The sequence below is a fragment of the Somniosus microcephalus genome, chromosome 20 (genome assembly GCF_052327205.1).
Source record: "Somniosus microcephalus isolate GS21.2 chromosome 20, FLI_Smic_1.0, whole genome shotgun sequence".
NCBI classification, from domain to species: Eukaryota; Metazoa; Chordata; class Chondrichthyes; order Squaliformes; family Somniosidae; genus Somniosus; species Somniosus microcephalus.
The window spans coordinates 54,477,859-54,497,811 of NC_141006.1; the positions used below are offsets into that span (position 1 = coordinate 54,477,859).

General features: G+C 46.5%; 1 protein-coding gene across 4 annotated transcripts in view; it reads right to left on the reverse strand.

The window, feature by feature from the left end:
* LOC147103275 (cation channel sperm-associated protein 4-like) overlaps positions 1-19,953 on the reverse strand; it is a 72,764-nt gene that overhangs the window by 4,807 nt on the left and 48,004 nt on the right. For 3 of the 4 annotated variants that reach the window (XM_085962734.1, XM_085962735.1, XM_085962737.1), the window contains 4 exons: positions 15,901-16,034; positions 11,110-11,290; positions 7,207-7,418; positions 1,292-4,784 (listed from right to left, as the gene is read on the reverse strand). In XM_085962734.1, the coding sequence (XP_085818860.1) occupies positions 4,481-4,784; positions 7,207-7,418; positions 11,110-11,290; positions 15,901-16,034 (831 nt within the window). In that variant the 3' untranslated portion in view covers positions 1,292-4,480. Of the gene's footprint in view, positions 1-1,291; positions 4,785-7,206; positions 7,419-11,109; positions 11,291-15,900; positions 16,035-19,953 lie in introns of those variants that run through there. The other variant, XM_085962736.1, reaches the window with a different exon arrangement.

Genomic DNA, 19,953 nt, shown 5'->3' on the forward strand with positions numbered 1-19,953 from the left:
GGCTGGAAACTATAGACCTGTTAGCCTAACATCTGTGGTTGGTAAAATGTTAGAGTCCATTATTAAGGAGACAGTAACGGGACATTTGGATAAACATAATTTAATAGGACAAACTCAGCATGGTTTCATGAAGGGAAAGTCATGTTTGACAAATTTGCTTGAGTTCTTTGAGGAAGTAACATACAGGGTGGATAAAGGGGAACCAGTGGATGTGGTGTATTTAGACTTCCAAAAGGCATTTGACAAGGTGCCACACAAAAGATTATTGCTCAAGATAAAAAATCACGGGATTGGGGGTAATATTCTGGCGTGGGTGGAGGATTGGCTCTCTCACAGAAAGCAGAGAGTTGGGATAAATGGTTCGTTCTCAGACTGGCAACCAGTAACTAGTGGTGTTCCGCAGGGGTCAGTGCTGGGTCCCCAACTCTTTACAATCTATATTAACGATTTGGAGGAGAGGGCCGAGTGTAACATATCAAAGTTTGCAGATGATACAAAGATGGGATGGAAAGTAGTGAGTGAGGAGGACATAAAAAACCTGCAAAGGGACATAGACAGGCTAAGTAAGTGGGCAGAGATTTGGCAGATGGAATACAATACTGGAAAGTGTGAGGTTATGCACTTTGGCAGGAAAAAATCATAGAGCAAGTTATTATCTTAATGGCAAGAAACTAGAAAGTACTGTAGTACAAAGGGATCTGGGGGTCCTCGTGCACGAAACTCAAAAAGTTAGTATGCAGGTGCAGCAAGTGATCAAGAAGGCCAATGGAATGTTGGCTTTTATTGCTAGGGGGATAGAATATAAAAACAGGGAGGTATTGCTGCAGTTGTACAAGGTATTGGTGAGACCGCACCTGGAATACTGCATACAGTTTTGGTGTCCATACTTAAGACATACTTGCTATCGAGTCAGTACAAAGAAGGTTCACTCGGTTAATCCCGGGGATGAGGGGGTGGTCATATGAGGAGAGGTTGAGTAGATTGGGACTCTACTCATTGGAGTTCAGAAGAATGAGAGGCGATCTTATTGAAACATATAAGATTGTGAAGGGGCTTGATTGGGTGGATGCGGTGAGGATGTTCCCAATGATGGGTGAAACTAGAACTAGGGGGCATAATCTTAGAATAAGGGGCTGCTCTTTCAAAACTGAGATGAAGAGAAACTTCTTCACTCAGAGGGTGGTAGGTTTGTGGAATTTGCTGCCCCAGAAAGCTGTCGAAGCTACATCATTAAATAAATTTAAAACAGAAATAGATAGTGATGCGCCATCAATTACTCAAAAGACTGAGGTTAAGCGAGTAACAACGAGGCTTTTATTAACTAAAGAATGAAGGTCTAGTCTCGAGTGGTCGACCCGTCCAGAATACTAAGGGACTGGGAGGTAGTCACTTATATACCGGGAATAGTGGGAGGAGTCAGCCGAGGCATGTCCAGACCTGTACCTAGTGGAATACACATACACATACAGACAGGTATAACAGTGGTTTACCACAGATAGTTTCCTAGAAGTAAAGGGAATTAAGGGTTACGGGGAGCGGGCAGGAAATTGGACGAGTCTAGGTTCAGAATGGTCATGGCCCTGTGGGTAGTGGAGTGGGCCCAGGGGCCGTGTAGCCTGGTTCTGCTCCTACTGTGTTCTAATTCTGTGTTAGATTTCAGGAGATGGTTTTATTCCTGTTCCTGGCTGGGGTGGAGATCGCCTTTACAGAAGGTAAGTACTGTAGAAAATATAGGGACAGAGTGATCTCCTGGACGAGTTTCGATTGCCTAGATGGGTCGGAGAGGAATGTCCCAGATTTTCTTCTCCCAAATTGGCCATTGGGTTTTTTATCTGGTTTTTCGCCTCTCCCGGGAGATCACATGGGTTCGGGTGGATGGAGAGTGATAGAAGATTTGAGGTTAGGATCAGATCAGCCATGATCTTTTTGAATGGTGGAGCAGGCTCGAGGGGCCGATTGGCCTACTCCTGCTCCAATTTCTTATGTTCTTATGCATTCAACCACCCAGACTCCAAGCTCATGAATTCCCTCCTTAAATCTCCCTGCCTTCTCCTCCTTTAAGTCGCTCCTTAAAACCTACCTCTTTGACCAAGTTTTTTGGTCATCTGTCCTAATAACGCCTCTGTGAAGCACCTTGGGATGTTTTTATTACATCAAAGGTGCTATATAAATGCAAGTTGTTGTTGTTGATAGCATTTCTGAAGAGAGAAAGGATTATGGGATATAGTAGGAAGTGGATAGATGAGGTTGCAATCAGTCAAAAAAAGGATGCAGTTGTTCAGCCTAAGACATGTTTTTATCCAAAAGCAAAGGGACTGGATGTCAGGAGCTGTGCCCATTGGGAAGATAAGCCTCATACCACACCACACTCACAGTAACATAGGGCCTCAATCATGTTGATGGGCTGGTTCGTGTGTTTCTGGATAGAATGTATTTAAATAGCACCTTATCACTTCTCTCGGTATATCAAAAATGCTTCACACAAGATGGATCACTTTCAAGTTCTGTCATGGTTGTTATGTTGGTTAACAGGGCAGCCACTTTGTGTACAGCAAGATCTCACAAACAGCAATGAGATAAATGGCCACTGAATCATTTTTTGGTGGTGTTGGTTGATCCCGTGAATGAATACGAAAAAAACAGCCATAGACATCCCGGGCTGAAAATTCAGTAGGGTTAGCGCCCCATTTGAGGCGCTAGAGGGCCTAGCGCCGGAGTTATGGCCGGTTTGTAAATTCAGTGGGGCCCTGCCATCGGCGTTAGACCGGTTGCGCTGCGCCGGCACCGATGACGTCATCGGTGTGCGCAGCGTCCCGGTTGCCGTGCCCCAACGCCGAAATTGAGTTGCGGCCGCCTCGCCCGTGACAGCCGCAACTAACGATGTTTCAGCAGAGTCCTACGCGAGTTAGCGCCGGCGCATTAAGGTCGCGCGGCGGCCGGCCGCTTTCCCGCCGGCCGCCTGCCCGCACCTCCCTCCCCGGACTCCTCCACCCCCCCCCGGGGAACAGATGCGTCTGGCCTGCGAGCCCGGCACTTCTCCGAGGTGCCGGGCTCATTTTTTTCAAGATTTCAACGGCCAGCGGGCGGGTGCAGGCAGCTCCTCCTTAACTGAAGGAGGAGGCCTGCACTTCCCCAGCCTGCCGCACCGCATCGGGTGCCGCAGCGCCGGAATTGCGCCGCAATGCGGCAGTCAGCGCCCATTTCGAGGCGCTGACACCCTCCTGTAGCGCCGGCAGCCGTTTGGGCGCGGCGCTACTGAATTTTTGGCGCGCGCAGGGGGACTTAGCACTGGCGCTAAATTTCCGGCGCTAAAGCCCTGGCGCGGCGCCAACTGAATTTCTAGGCCCCCCAGTCCACCATGTTAGTGACCACTTCAAAAGTTTAGTCAGATGTGACCTAGCCTTCACAAATCCATACTGAATCTCTTTGACACCCTATGAGCAATTCCATGGTCAATCTACCAATGATGTTTTCTACATTTAAGAACAGGGAGTTGGCCAGGACACTGGGAAACTCCCTACTCTTCCTTGAATAATCCCAGGGATCCTTAATATCCACCTAAATTGACTTGGTTTAATATCTCACCCAAAATACAGCAGTCCCAAATTTCCTCAGGGGGTTCTGTCAGATTCTCACTAACTCTGGCAGAACCAAAGGCTGAAGGGCAGTGCCCCGAGTGCGCTGGATCCCCATGTTTCAGGGGTTTCCCAGTCAGCCTTGTAAGGGGCCGAACCTCTGCAGAAAATCTAATTGAAGTGTTTTTTTTCTGAGCACGCTAATCTGGGTTTTACTATATTTTTATATTAATTCTCAAGAAGTGGGTGTTGCTGGCAAGACTGGCATTTATTGCCCATCCCTAGCTGTTCTGAGATGGTGGTGATGGGCCTTTTTCTTCAACCGCTGCAGTCCATGCGGTGAAGGTGCTCCCACAATCTGTTAGGTAGGGAATTCCAGGATTTGGACCCAGCGACGATGAAGGAATGGCGATATATGTCCAAGTCAGAGATATATGTGACTTGGAGGTGATGTTCCTATGAACCTGCTGCCCATGTCCTTCTACGTAGTGCAGGCCGCGGGGTTTAGGAGACGCTGCCGAAGAATACTTGGCGAGTTGCTGCAGTGCATCCTGTAGATAGTACACACTGCAGCTCCGGTGCACCGGTGGTGGAGGTTAACATTAATGGAAGAGGTGCTAACCAAATGGACTGCTTTGTCCTGGATAGTGTTGAGCTTCTTGAGTGTTGTTGCAGCTGCACCCATCCAGGCAAGTGGAGAGTATTTCATTACACTCCTGGCTTGTGCCTTGTAGCTGGTGAAAAGCTTTCAGGGATTCAGGAGGTGAGCCATTCACCGCAGAATACTCAGCCTCTGATCTGCTCCAGTAGCCACAGTATTTAAGTGGTTGATCAAGCATTTAATGAAACAACACCCTGTTGGCTGCTTATCCCAGTGCTGCCTGGAGTTATCAATATAGCTTAAATTACAACATGATAAGGAAATACAAATGATAAAATAACAGCCGCCTGCAAGAAGAACCCAGTGTGCGTTTGAAGAATTCTTTAGGGCCCTGGGTCAAACTACAAGCTGCCATGGGGCACAGTCTGATGGCCAAGACTTTCACCTTTTCAAGTGTCAACATGTTGCTGAGCATTTCCTTCTTTTTGAACGTCGGCATATCATTGGTGAGCAGAACCTCTGTCATGTCCATTATCCGCTTCTCATGGTGCATAATCAGCTTCTGCTGCTCACGGTTAAACAAGATGTCTCGCAACGATTTCACAATGCTGAGTAGACAAACCAAAATAACCATTAAACACAGCAAAATAACTCACTCTCTGGGTGGATCAGAGTGACAGTAACTCACACTGCGGGGAGGGGGGAGTGACAGTAACTCATTGTGGGGGGGGGGGGAGTGACTAACTCACTGTGGGGGGGAGTGACAGTAACTCACTGTGGGGGGGAATGACAGTAACTCACTGTGGGGGGGGGGGAGTGACAGTAACTCACTGTGGGGGGGGGGAGTGACAGTAACTCACTGTGGGGGGGGGAGTGACAGTAACTCACTGTGGGGGGGAGTGACAGTAACTCACTGTGGGGGGGAAGTGACAGTAACTCACTGTGGGGGGGGAGTGACAGTAACTCACTGTGGGGGGGGAGTGACAGTAACTCACTGTGGGGGGGGAGTGACAGTAACTCACTGTGGGGGGGGAGTGACAGTAACTCACTGTGGGGGGGGGGAGTGACAGTAACTCACTGTGGAGGGGGAGTGACATTAACTCACACTGAGGGGGGGGAGTGACAGTAACTCACTGTGGGGGGGGAGTGACATTAACTCACTGTGGGGGGGGAGTGACATTAACTCACACTGAGGGGGGAGTGACAGTAACTCACTGTGGGTGGTTCGGAGTGACAGTAACTCACTGTGGGGGGGGAGTGACAGTAACTCACTGTGGGTGGTTCGGAGTGACAGTAACTCACTGTGGGGGGGGAGTGACAGTAACTCACTGTGGGGGGGGGAGTGACAGTAACTCACTGTGGGGGGGAGTGACAGTAACTCACTGTGGGGGGGGAGTGACAGTAACTCACTGTGGGGGGGGGAGTGACAGTAACTCACTGTGGGGGGGGGAGTGACAGTAACTCACTGTGGGGGGGGGAGTGACAGTAACTCACTGTGGGGGGGGGGGAGTGACAGTAACTCACTGTGGGGGGGAGTGACAGTAACTCGCTGTGGGGGGGAGTGACAGTAGCTCACTGTGGGGGGGAGTGACAGTAACTCACTGTGGGGGGGAGTGACAGTAACTCACTGTGGGTGGTTCGGAGTGACAGTAACTCACTGTGGGGGGGGGGGGGAGTGACAGTAACTCACTGTGGGGGGGGAGTGACAGTAACTCACTGTGGGGGGGGAGTGACAGTAACTCACTGTGGGGGGGGGAGTGACAGTAACTCACTGTGGGGGGGGGAGTGACAGTAACTCACTGTGGGGGGGGAGTGACAGTAACTCGCTGTGGGGGGGAGTGACAGTAGCTCACTGTGGGGGGGAGTGACAGTAACTCACTGTGGGGGGGAGTGACAGTAACTCACTGTGGGGGGGAGTGACAGTAACTCACTGTGGGGGGGAGTGACAGTAACTCACTGTGGGGGGGAGTGACAGTAACTCACTGTGGGTGGTTCGGAGTGACAGTAACTCACTGTGGGGGGGGGGGAGTGACAGTAACTCACTGTGGGGGGGGGAGTGACAGTAACTCACTGTGGTGGGGGGAGTGACAGTAACTTACTGTGGGGGGGAGTGACAGTAACTCACTGTGGGGGGGGGTGACAGTAACTCACTGTGGGGGGGAGTGACAGTAACTCACTGTGGCAGGGGGAGTGACAGTAACTCACTGTGGGGGGGGGAGTGACAGTAACTCACTGTGGGGGGGGAGTGACAGTAACTCACTGTGGGGGGGGGGAAGTAACAGTAACTCACTGTGGGGGGGGAGTGGCATTAACTCACACTGAGGGGGGGAGTGACAGTAACTCACTGTAGGGGGGGGGTGACAGTAACTCACTGGGGGGGGGGGAGTGACAGTAACTCACTGTGGGGGGGGGAGTGACAGTAACTCACTGTCGGGGGGGGAGTGACAGTAACTCACTGTGGGGGGGAGTGACAGTAACTCACTGTCGGGGGGGGGTGACAGTAACTCACTGTGGGGGGAGTGACAGTAACTCACTGTGGGGGGAGTGACAGTAACTCACTGTGGGGGGAGTGACAGTAACTCACTGTGGGGGGAGTGACAGTAACTCACTGTGGGGGGAGTGACAGTAACTCACTGTGGGGGGAGTGACAGTAACTCACTGTGGGGGGAGTGACAGTAACTCACTGTGGGGGGAGTGACAGTAACTCACTGTGGGGGGAGTGACAGTAACTCACTGTGGGGGGAGTGACAGTAACTCACTGTGGGGGGGGGAGTGACAGTAACTCACTGTGGGGGGGGGGAGTGACAGTAACTCACTGTGGGGGGGGGAGTGACAGTAACTCACTGTGGGTGGTTCGGAGTGACAGTAACTCACTGTGGGGGGGGGGGAGTGACAGTAACTCACTGTGCGGGGGGGGGGGGAGAGAGAGTAACTCACTGTGGGGGGGAGTGACAGTAGCTCACTATGGGGGGGGGGGGGAGTGACAGTAGCTCGCACTGTATATTAAAGAATGGCAGCAGTGGTCCCCACCTACTGAGCTCTTGGCGAATCTGCTTATAGTACTGGAGGTTTCTTTGGATGGCTTCCAGCACTAGGCAGAACTCCTCGTACGATGTGAGGTTGAGATTCTCCAGGGTGCTGTACTTCATCGGTTGTTGCTTGTGAGCCATGATGATCTGCTTGATACAATCTTGCACATGGACCAAGCTCAACTCTGGACTGGATTCATTCTCGTCTTTCAACTGATAATGGAATTCAGAGTACAGTGCTAATAGGAGGAATAGATCTAGGACAAATCAAGCATTAAAATAACACTAACAGGTGAAAATCTTGTACTGTACTAAACATTGGTTACTGAGTCGCTCACCAATGCACCAATACACAAACGATTACATCAGTCGACATCACCAATACGCAATCGATCACGTTGAAAAGGGCGAGGCCGAGAGCGGAGTGGTGGAAAAGGGCGGTCTGTGAGTGGCACGGGATAAAAATCGCGAAGTGACGTCACAGCACAAGGAGAGGCGTGTACATTCACAAGCCTTTGAAGGTGTCGGGACAAGTGAGAAGGCTGTTGAAAAGGCATACGGGATCCTTGGCTTTATAAATAGAAGCATAGAGTACAAAAGCAAGGAAGTTATGCTAATCCTTTATAAAACACTGGTTAGGCCTCAGCTGGAGCACTGTGGCCAATTCTGGGCACCGCACTTTAGGGACGATGTCAAGCCATTAGAGAGGGTGCAGAGGAAATTTAGTTGAATGATATCAGGGATAAAAAAACTTCAGATTCGTGCAGAGACTAGAGAAGCTGGGATTGTTCTTCTTACAGCAGGGAAGGTTAAGGGGAGATTTGATGGAGGTGTTCAAAATCATCAAGGGTTTTGATAGAGTAAATAAGGAGAAACTGTTTCCAGTGGCAGGAAGGTCAGTAACTGGAGGACAGAGATACACAATCGATCCACAGATACACAGAGGTAACTGGCAAAAGGACCAGACGCGCTATGAGGAAAAATATGTTTACGTTGCGAGTTGTTATGATCTGGAATGCACTGCCTGAAAGGGCAGTGGACACAGATTCAATAATAACTTTCAAAAGGGAATTCAATAAATACTTGAAGTGGAAAAAATTGCAGGGCTATGGGGAAAGAATTGGGGAGTGGGTTAATTGGACATCTCTTTCAAAGAACTGGCACAGACACGATGGCTGAATGGCCTCCTTTTGTGCTGTATCATTCTATGGTGTCACCAATACACAATCCATCACATCAGTCTATATCACCAATCATTTACCATGAAATTCCAAAATCCCATTTCATTCCCATACAAACCCATTGAGCTGAATTTGAGCTAGACCAAGAAGTGTGCCTCTCAACCTCTCATTCTATATTTCATGATGTTAATCATCACTTTATAAAGAAAGCCGCTGTTGGTAATTGGAAACACAAACTGATTTTCTCCTTAAGCCCTGTCACTGTGAGTAATCATTTTAAACAGTTATGATTTTCTTGTGCTCGGCACCAAATAACATTCCCATAAGTGATCTATTTCTCCCTCTGAAGTGGAGTGTGCCCTTATAGATGCAATATCTGGTAATATAGCGGTGCCCAGGGGTGGAATTGTAATTAGCTCACTGGAATTGCCACCAGCCGTCTCATGTCTTCTTTGTCTTTGAGTAACAGAAGATGAATCACTTTCAGACCGTGTGGCTTAGGCTATGATTTATGAATGAAGATTATTAAAAGACAAGTTAAACAGTAGAAAAATGGCTGTATCATTAAATTTACAACATAAAATCCACAATCCCTGGCAAAACAGTAAAAGAAGCAATGCTTCACTGACCCTCCTAATAACACTGAGCCTGGACTAGTGTTAGCAACCCAGAACACTGACAAGGAATTGAGCTCAGGAAGACAACTGCTAAACTGGCCAAAGGCTGCAGAATATATTTCTCTGACTGAGTGTGGAACTGTCAATCAACAATCAAAAGATACAATGGCATGTGACTGGCTGAAATATCTGCTAACAGAAAACTCAAATCCATTGGTGGTTCAGCAATTATCTCTGTCTCTGTAAACAGGTTCCCAAACAGAGGCAACATCCTGGGCCGAGAGTGTCAAAGGTCACCGATATCACCTGTTAATCCCTGCAGATTCTAACACCTGACCTTTCAGAGCCCTTAGTTGTATCATTGGGGCCAGTCAGTCAGCTCTCACTGTTCTCTACCAACATAGAGAAAACAAAGTCCGCAGTAATCGATTCAAAGTGGTCATCTCAAAACCTTAACAAAAAATATTCCTATGGTATCAAACTTTAAAGATTCCTATGATATCAAACAGGACATATTTCTGATTTGGCACTGAGGCTCTTGTCGTCCATATCAGGACATGTGTGAGGGGGGTCACATAACAACAAGGACAGCCAGAAAGATTCAGGGCAGTATGAGCTCTGATGCTTGTTACAAGTGGCATGTTAACAAGATGCTGATGAGTTGTGGTTATTTTTAAATTATGCCTAGCCCAATTTTTGGTGAAACTTATTTTGTCCCATGCACTGTTTGCTCAGTGAGAGGTCATATAGCCTGTGCTGTCCGGCCTTTGCAGATGCTGCGCGCAAGGTTTCAGCCTGGAGGTGTACAAGAACAGCTATTGACCCAACCTTCCCCCTAGGCAGAACACAATGGCCCGAATTTCGCAGTGGTAATGACGGCAAAACTGTCAGTGTTCGCCGTCATTACGCCTCTGAAACTGACAGCAACTTCAGGATTTAGCACATGCGCAGATAAATGCAGCAATCCAGAAGCTGCGATCAGTCATTCCCTGCTCTGCCACGGGTTGCGCCGTGGAACTCCTCAGAGCCGGCAATCAATTCAAATCACACTGAAGGATGAAAACTTCCCCTATTACGCTAGAATATCGCTGTTAATCCCCCCCCAAAAGTTAAACCTTGTTGAAAGAGGTGTAACTGGGTTATTAATGGCATATTGGCTGCTGAACAACTGTTCTGGCCCTGAAAAGCTAATTTTATATTTCCTGAATGTCAAATTTTTCCATTAATCTGATTAAAAATAATGTGGTTTTTAAAATATATATATTTTTAAAGTTTGTTTATGATATTTCAGCTTCTACCTTAATCCTATGAGTATGACTCAATCTTTATTTCGCGCTCTGTAAAATTTATAAAAAGTAAATTGGAATATGTGCATTTTACTTCCTGGTTTGTTGTCTGTGAGAATTCTTCACTGTGATTGGTTGCTTAGCCTGCTTGATGACATCACTGTTGCTGGACACTGGCGATTCGCTTAATTTGGCATCAGATTCAAACTAGGGTCTGGAGAGCTGAAATTCACTCCACAGAGATCTCTAGGTCTTTGTGGGCAGCTTTCTTCGAGGTCAGCAGTGAGCGCCGTCGCTTTGCCGCTGTCCGCAAATTCTGGGCTATTGCCTCCATCAACACCCTCTTCCCTCCCAATGACAGGGTCAAGACAGGATTCGTGGGTAATACTGTGCTGTGGCATTAGGCCTTAGTACATCAATACAATGCACCATCAAACCAGCCCAGCAAGATGTTAGTGCTGGGGAATGCAACACACCCAGTGTCAACATCAAGCTCCCAAGGTGAAGACAGCAAAGTAAAGCTAGTCTAGTCCCTCCCAATAATGTGCCTCAGTCAATGCCTCAAAACACCCCATACTGTGCAGTCGGACATTTTTCCATTTCCCACACTAGCTATCCTGTGGCCATTTTGAGCGAGATTGTCGCTAAATTAGGGGCAGTTTTGTGCCTATGTCCATTCAAAACTGGGATTAGACTGCCCAAACCCATTTCACACAGGGCCCTTACAGAGACTTTCATTCTCTAAGCGTGGGCTGGAGAGTACAGCTCTAAAGGGCCATTCTATGTCAGTAGGTATCTCGCTTCTTGGCTCACATCATACCTCAGTCAGTAGACCCGACCCACCGCTCAGTGTATGCCTCTTCTCCTGTTGCTCTGTCATTGCTTGTTCCAGGTTTGAAGTCACCGCAGCAACCATGATGTTTGCAAAGATAAAAGATGCTCCTATGATGAAAATGAAGAGGTACAGTGCGCCCCAATACATTATCACTCCGTTTTTTTGCCTGGAAAGAAGACAGTTTTGTGAATGTCAGCACTGCAATATATAGCTAGTGGAAATCATTTTATTTCCAGGACCAAATGTGACAAGAATCTGTTGATTCTAGCACATAGACTGAGGTCTAGGCAGGCCCTATAGGGGCTCCTAAAAACTATAAGGCAAGCTGCGTAACAGGAGATGCTGGAGCATGTTGTACTTAACTGTCCCACTAAACAGCACCACTGAGAGAAACGGCAGACTCCCACGCTAGAAAAATCAGCTGATTTGTCAATTCTAAAGGCCGATCTGAATTCTATCCTTTCAGCACATTGCAGGTTAAAAGTTATGATGTGTGCACCACACACAGAAACTGTAAACCACTTATAGAGGAGATCTGCACCATTTGTGTACATTATAGCACTGTGTACGTGTGAATGTGCATCTGTGTATCTCTATAATGGTATGTGAAGGACAATGAATGAGGAAAGGTAGATATAGTATTCCATGGAAGTTATCCAGCAGGAACCAAATTTCAAAACTAGCCCTTGCTCTTTTGAGTCTGGGATCCCTCGAGCTGTCTCTTATGCCAGTGATTCTCATAATACTATTTACAACCGGCCTAACCTTCACTCTTGGCTGGGTTTGTCTGGCTGTGGGATGTTGCCAGAGCTGGGATTCAGAGCTGTTTCTCCCATCTTGAGAAAAAGTGAATGTTATAAGGAGGTGGAGCTATCCCAGCAACTGTAGTGCAAATGAAAGGATTCTATTACAGCGATGGGACCTACAGTTTATTGCATTATTGATCCTTTGATCAACTTAGGGGTTTGCTGAGTTGAAAACAGACTTAAAGTTATCACAAGGCCTGGATAGTCTACTCGCTCAAATACTGAGGGAGTTATATGATGAAAGGACTAGAGAATGTTTTAGCCTGCTCAAAAAGCAGAAAGGGACAAGCTAGGTTACTATAGATCAGTTAGCCTCAGATCAGTAGTAAGGAAACTGCTAGAGACTATAATAATAGGTAACATTAGTGAATATTTAGAAAGATGTGGGCTAATCAGAATCAGTCAGCAAGGATTTGCAAAGGAAGTCATGCTTGACAAATTTAATCAAGTAAACTAGTAAACAGATAGAAAAAGGAAATGCAGTGGGTGGTATATATTTAGATTTTCAAAAGGTGTTGACAAAGTTCTTGACTGTGTACAAAAGGTACGAGGGGTATTGGGTGATGTCCCTCACAACCACTGTGGTCTCCGGGAACTTGTTTTGATCATTACGGGGGGAGGGTCAGGAAAGAGTTTCCTGGATTTTTTTCTGCAGAATTGGCCTACGGTTTTTTCTCTCACAGGAGATTACATGGCTTCTGGTGAGCGGACGATGTTGAGGACCATGAAGCTCAGGTGCACCGTCACTATATGGGACAAGTACTTTCGATGGACCAGCTGGTCTTTTCTTGTCCATCATTTTTGTCTGTTCATAAGTGCCCATAAGAGACTTTTTGTGAAGGTTATGACCAATCATATTAAATAGAAAGTGCTGACGTGGATAGAGGATTGGTTGGTGGAGAGAAAGCAGAGAGTAGGAGTAACTGGATACATCACGGATTTGCAAGATGTAGCTAGTGGTGTCCCCCAGTGTTCCATGTTGGGACCTTCTTCGGTCTTCATATACATTAATGATTTGGGCATGGAGATCAAGGGGAAAACTTGTTCTTGGTGCCAATTTAGGAAGCATGGAAAACTGTGACAAAGAATGCGTCCAGGGCCCCAAACACTCCGTCCAGGTGAAACAGCGATTCACTTGTACTTCTGTTTAGTATTCTGTATTCGCTGCTCACGATGCGGTCTCCTCTACATTAGGGAGACCAAACGCAGATTGGGTGACCACTTTGCGGAACACCTCCGTTCAGTCTGTAAGGGTGACTCCGAGCTTGCGGTTGCCTGTCACTTTAAATCCCCACTCCACTCCCACTCTGACCTCTCTGTCCTCGGCCTCTTACACTGTTCCAATGAAGCTCAACATAAGCTCGAGGAACAGCACCTCATCTTTCGATTAGGCACTTTACAGTCTTCTGGACTCAACATCGAGTTCAACAATTTCAGACCATAACCTCTGCCCCTATTTTTTCCAGACGGCACCTGTTGATGATTCTGTCATTCCCATTTGCAGCACTGAACCACTCCTGCATTCCAACCTATCACAGACCATCTCTTTTGTTCTTTTCTCCCCTCCCCCTTTCCCTGCCTCTGCACCTGGTTAAAATCTGTTTACATCTCTAACTTTTCCCAGTTCTGATGAAGGGTCACAGACCTGAAACGTTAACTCTGTTTCTCTAACCACAGATGCTGCCTGACCTGCTGAATATTTCCAGCGTTTTCTGTTTTTAATTCAGATTCCAGCATTCGCAGTATTTTGCTATTGTGTTGTGGTAGAGGTTGTAGGTTTTGGAGGTGCTGTCGAAGAAGTCTCAGCGAGTTGCTGCAGTGCATCTTGTAGATGGTACACACAGCAGCCACGGTGCGCCAGTGGTGGAGGGAGTGAATGCTTAATGTGGTGGATGGGGTGCCAATCTAGCGGGCTGCTTTGTCCTGGATGGTGTTGAGCTTCTTGAGTGTTGTTGGAGCTGCACTCATCCAGGCAAGTGGAGAGTATTCCATCACACTCCTGACTTGTGCCTTGTAGATGGTGTTTTTGGTCCCCGCCATAAACTCCGTTCCCTAGCCACTGACTCCACCCCTCTCCCTAACATCTGTCTGAGGCTGAACCACACTGTTTGCAACCTTGGTGTCGTATTTGACCTTGAAATGAGCTTCCGACCACATATCTGCGGCATAACTAAGACCGCCTATTTCCACCTCCATAACATCGCCCGTCTCCGCCCTTGCCTCAGCTCATCCACTGCTGAAACCCTCATCCATGCCTTTGTTACCTCTAGACTTGACTATTTCAACGTACTCCTGGCAGGCCTCCCATATTCTAACCTACGTAAACCTGAGGACATCCAAATCTTGGCTGCCTGTGTCCTAACTTGCACCAAGTTCCGTTCACCCATCACCCCTGTGCTTGCTGACCTACACTGGCTCCCGGTTAAGCAACACCTCGATTTCAAAATTCTCATCCTTGTTTTCAAATTCGTCCATGGCCTTGCCCCTCCCTACCTCTGTAATCTCCTCCAGCCCCACAACCCTCTGAGATCTCTGCACTCCTCTAATTCTGCTCTCTTGAGCATCCTTGATTATAATCGCTCAACCATTGGTGGCCATGCCTTCTGTTGCCTAGGCCCTAAGCTCTGGAATTCCCTGCCTAAACCTCTCCGCCTCTCTACCTCTCTTCCCTCCTTTAAGACACTCCTTAAAACCTACCTCTTTGACCAAGCTTTTGGTCATCTGTCCTAATTTCTCCTTATATGGCTCAGTGTCAAATGTTTTGTCTTATAACACTCCTGTGAAGCGCCTTGGGACGTTTTACTACATTAAAGGCGCTATATAAATACAAGTTGTTGTTGTTGAAAGGCTTTGGGGAGTCAGGAGGTGAGTCACTTGCCGCAGAATACCCAGCCTTTGAACCGCTCTTGTAGTCACAGTATTTATGTGGCTGGTCCAGTTAAGTTTCTGGTCAATGGTGACCCCCCCAGGATGTTGATGGTGGGGGATTCAACGATGATAATGCCATTGAATGTCATGGGGAGGTGGTTAGACTCTCTCTTGTTGGAGATAGTCATTGCCTGGCACTTGTGTGGTGCAAATGGTACTTGCTACTTATCAGCCCAAGCCTGAATGTTGTCCCGGTCTTGCCGCATGCAGGCATGAACTGCTTCATTATCTGAGGAGTTGCGAATGGAACTGAACACTGTGCAGTCATCAGCGAACATCCTCACTTCTGACCTTATGATGGAGGGAAGGTCATTGATGAAGTAGCTGATGATGGTTGGACTTAGGACACTGTCCTGAGGAACTCCTGCAGCGATGTCCTGGAACTGAGTTCCTTAAACCTTAATACAGTTGCCTAACAAAAGTCTATCAATCTCAGTTTTGAAATTTTCAATTGACTCCCAGCCTCAATAGTTTTTTTGGGGAGAAAATTCCAGATTTCCACTACCCTTTGTGTGAAGATGTGCTCCTCCACCAGAGGAAATAGTTTCTCTCTATCTATCCTATCAACTCATTTAATTATCTTAAACACTTTAATTAGATCATCCTTAATCTTCTATATATACAAGGCTAGTCTATGCAAGAGAGGTTAGGAGATTTTTTGGATTGTTGGAGCATTGAATACTTTGCCACAGGAAGTGGCTGAAGTAGAGATCATTACACCTTTTAAGGGAAAATAGATAAATATTTGAAGCAGAGGAAGATAGAGAGCTCTGGGAGAAAACGGGACAGTGGGATTAGTTTTTGAATTGCTCTAGCAAAGAGCTAGCACAAACATGATGGGTAAAATGGCCTTTTCCTGTGCTGTTACTTCTAATATTCTATGCTTTTTTGTTAATTGCATTGTTACAATATTATCCCTGACTTGCTTTACCCAATGAATTACTTGGTTGCCAATCTGCTCTTAAACTGACCCGTGTACACACAGTAAAAAACAGGCAAAACACCGGCCTGGGAATGTGCCAGGCAGATAACGGCTACTTACACAAATTGTTCATAAATTTGCACCCATCCATCTTGCGTGATGCAGATAAACAGCGAGTACATAGCTTTCTCCAAACTCCCAAACGATTCTGGAACATTGGTGCTAAACATGATCACCCCAAACACAGCGAAAACCTACAAAAGGAAAGGTCTCATTTTTTGCAGCTTGAATGAGATGATTTTGAAGCTGACAATGCCCACAGTGCAGGACGCCAGCAAGGCTGAAAAGAGTTAAGTGAAAAACAGTGACTACAGCCTGAAAATTACACTGTAATATATTATTGTACAAACACTTTCAACTCTGACAGGGGTGTAAAACAGGTGCTATCAGATCAGCTACCCATTGATGTCAATGGAAAGGATAATTGGACAGGGTTTATAATGGGCGGCCAACCTGATAGTGCCTGTTTTACACCCCCGCCAAAGTTGAGCTTTCTGGTGTTTATCTGTCATTTACTGGAGGCTCCGTTAAAACAGCAGAGAGGGGGATTTGATACAAGTACTTCCCAATTTTAATATCTCGTGTTATTTCAAGGCAATTTTAAACAAGGTTTTGATTTTAAAAGCCTGCAAATTGCAGAAGGAAGGGAAGACTTAGGGAGTTGAAGAATTTTACAGTTTTGAGAAGGAATGTGTTAAGAGTAAGAGACGGATACTGAGTTTCGATTTCAACACTGTGGTGGTTCAGGGAGGAGGAAGGATATTTGTACTTAGGAGGAACAAAAGAGCAAAAGTTCAGAAGAGAAATGACCAGTCATATTGATAAGTACAGAGAGACAAAAAAACCTGCTGTTTTACCAAATAATACAACATATGTAACTTTAGCAATGAATTCTGCTGTTGACATGCCAGCAGAATAACATTGCAGTCTAACTTGGAAAATGTTAACACTTTTGAAGGAACACATTCAGTGCAGGCAGCATCTGAAGTGGACAGGACCCAGGAAAGTAAAAAGGCCAGCATGCTAAACCACCGTCCCACTTGTCCTCCTGTTAGTACAATCATCTTATAAATTAGAGAATTCAATCCCGGTTCTTCCATTGCAAGCATGGCTTATCCTGATCATCTCCAGAGTCAACACTGTGACATGCACAAGCCATGTAGCAGGGGTGAGCAATGGTCACCTTTTCATTCGTGTGTGTTATAGATGCTGGCGTCCAGCAGCAGTCAAATTCTTGTATCTTTAGTGCAAGTGCAAAAAGGGGAACAAGCTTTGGTGGTTTATGTTCATGATCACAAGATAATTATGATGAGGAAAGCCATTCAGCCCATCTTAATTCATCCACCCAGAAAGAGCCAAATGCCCTCCCCCCATTGTAGCATCGGTTTGTTTCTTAAATGATTCCAGAGATTTTGGCTCCATTACTCTATCGGGACATGTATTCCACAAGCTGATCACTCTGCATGAAAAATAATTTCTTGATTATCTGTCCTAAAGGTACTCTTCTCTAGGTTGAATTCTGTCCTCTTGTTTTAGTCTTGCTGGTTAATTTAAAGTAATATTGCATGTTAACTTTTTCTATATCCTTAACAATCTTATGCACCTCTAAGAAAACTTCTCAGACACCTCCTTTCCTGGATGAAGAGCCTCAGGTTCTTCAGCCTTTCCGCATAACCTAATCCCCTGGCATGGACGATCAGCCTTGATGCTTCTGCACTGACTCCTTGAATGTTGAATGCCTCGTTTCTTAGCGACCAGAACTGGATGCAGTATTCAAGGTGCAGTCTGACTTAGATTGATTATTAACTCCTCTGTCTTATATTCTACTGCTTTGGCCTTGTCGTTCAACATCCTATTGGCTTTGTTGATTGCTGTGCTTCATTGGTTAGACATTTTTAGCACTAAATCTACTAAGATGTCTTGATCTCTTTTAACTTCATCATTAGCTATTTCACATCACCTATGTTTTCAGCATATGTAGAGCACTTACACTTGTCTGCATTAAGTTTCATCTGCCATTGTTCTGCTCACTTACATATCTTATCTCTTTCTGTAATTTTCGAGCTGCCTCTTTCAATTCCACTTCCCTCTTTATTTAGTCATTTATGTAAATTAGAAATTGTGTTGGTCCCATCACCATGCTCTGAACCACCCCACTCAGTATTTCCCCCATCTGCCATAACTCTCTAACCAGTACTCTCTGTTTCCTACACTTCAGTTTTTTTTATCGATTCCTATGGTTTACCCTGAATCCCCACAGCTTTCAGCTTAATAGGCTTTCATGTCAAAAGCCTTTTGGAAGCTGAGGTACACCGTGTCATGGAGCTTACTATAGTCCACTCAAAAAAGTCAAGGAGATTGGTCAGGCAGCAGCTTCCGATTCTCAATTCATGCTGACTGCTGATGTCTAGGTTGTTCATGTACAGATGATCCTCAATTTTACTCCTGATAATTGATTCCATTATTTCACACAGAATGGAAGACTAATGGGGGGAATTTTAACCTTAAAAAACGGGTGGATTTGGAGCATGGGGGTAGTTAAATTGTTAAAAATGGGATTCCTGACCCGATCCCACCTCCAACCCACCCACTTCCGGTTTTACCGGAGGTGGCACGGGGGCGGGCGACCAACCCGCTCCCAGGGGGCGGAAAGTCAATTTAAATATTATAATGAGGTTGGAAGCCTCTTTTTTAACCTCCAATCTGTTTTTAACTGCAAGTGGATGGGTTTCACACAATTCGTGAAACCCAGCAATTACAGCAAGACAGGGACTGCTGGGTCCAGGAAGCAAGTGCCTTTATACCTACCTCCTGGATCCAGGGTCCCTGCCTAATCCACCCCCTGCGATCGGAGACCCCCTCACAAGGCCTCCAATTGCCTTCCCAGGCCTCCCCCTGCCACAACCAATGATGCTCAGGCCGGCCACGATCTTCTCTCCCCCCCCAGCGTTGTTGCTCAGACCGGCCACGATCCTCGGGTGGCCGGCCATGATCTTCCCTTCACCACCCCCTTCAATCATCTGGCCCCAATCCTCTCTCCCTCCCACTGATCCATTTAATGGCCTGGTCCGACCCCCAATCCTCTAGCACCCCACACCTTGATCCATTTAACAGCCCGGCTCTCACATGAACCCTTTCTTAATCCTTTGTGCGGCCGCAGGCCCATCCGTCCACAGCCAGCCAGCCTCTCAATCAGGCTGACTGTGGGCAGGAAATCGAGGCCTTACATGCAAATCAGGCCCTGCCGTTAAAATTGGCAGGGCCTGCAGGAAACCTGGCCTCCCGGGTTTCCCTGACCGTCTCGGAGCACTTCGCCCCCAACCTGCCTTCCTCCATAAAATTCTGGCCAATGGATTTGTAGGTGCCTGTGTCTGTTTTGTCACCTTTTTTGAATATGGGCACCACATTAACCTGTTTCCCATCTACTGGTATCTCCCCAGTGTCCAATGGCTCCCCATAATGATGGTCAGTGTTTCACAAATCTCTTCCCTCGTGTCTTTAGCACTCTGGGATCACTATCATCTACCCCTGAGGATGTATTTGTTTTAAGTTTGATTAGCCTGTCTAAGACTTCCATTTCATTTATAGCAAAGTCATTGATTTTTCTTGTGAGGTATTTGTTTGGAGAGGGCATGTTGTTCATGTCAGCCCTTCTGAATACTTAGTCACGTTGAAATTATTTTGTGCTTATCCTCAGTTTCAAGCCATTTTTGTGGTTTTCACCTGTTCTCTGATTGCCCTCTTACTGTTGTAGTACTGAAATAATGTTTTACTGTTATGCTTTGCCTTGGCTGCTGTGCTTTTTTCCAGGTCTCTCTCTGCTAGTCTGATCATCCTTTTAAGGTGTTTCTGCATTTTCTTCTAGTCATCCCAATCAGCCTTATTATTTCCCCCTGTAGGATTTGGACAGGCCATGTTTCCTCTTTGCTCATTTTTTATTTGCTTAGGATCCAGTAGGGTCACACAAGCTTCTGGCCCTAGATAGTTCCGACTGCCAGATCACATTAAACACTATTTTATGGTTGCTGTCCCCAGTGGTGCTACAACTTCCATTTCTTGAACATTTTCCGGGTCACTAAGGAATACCAGATCAAGATTAACACTGCCTCTCAT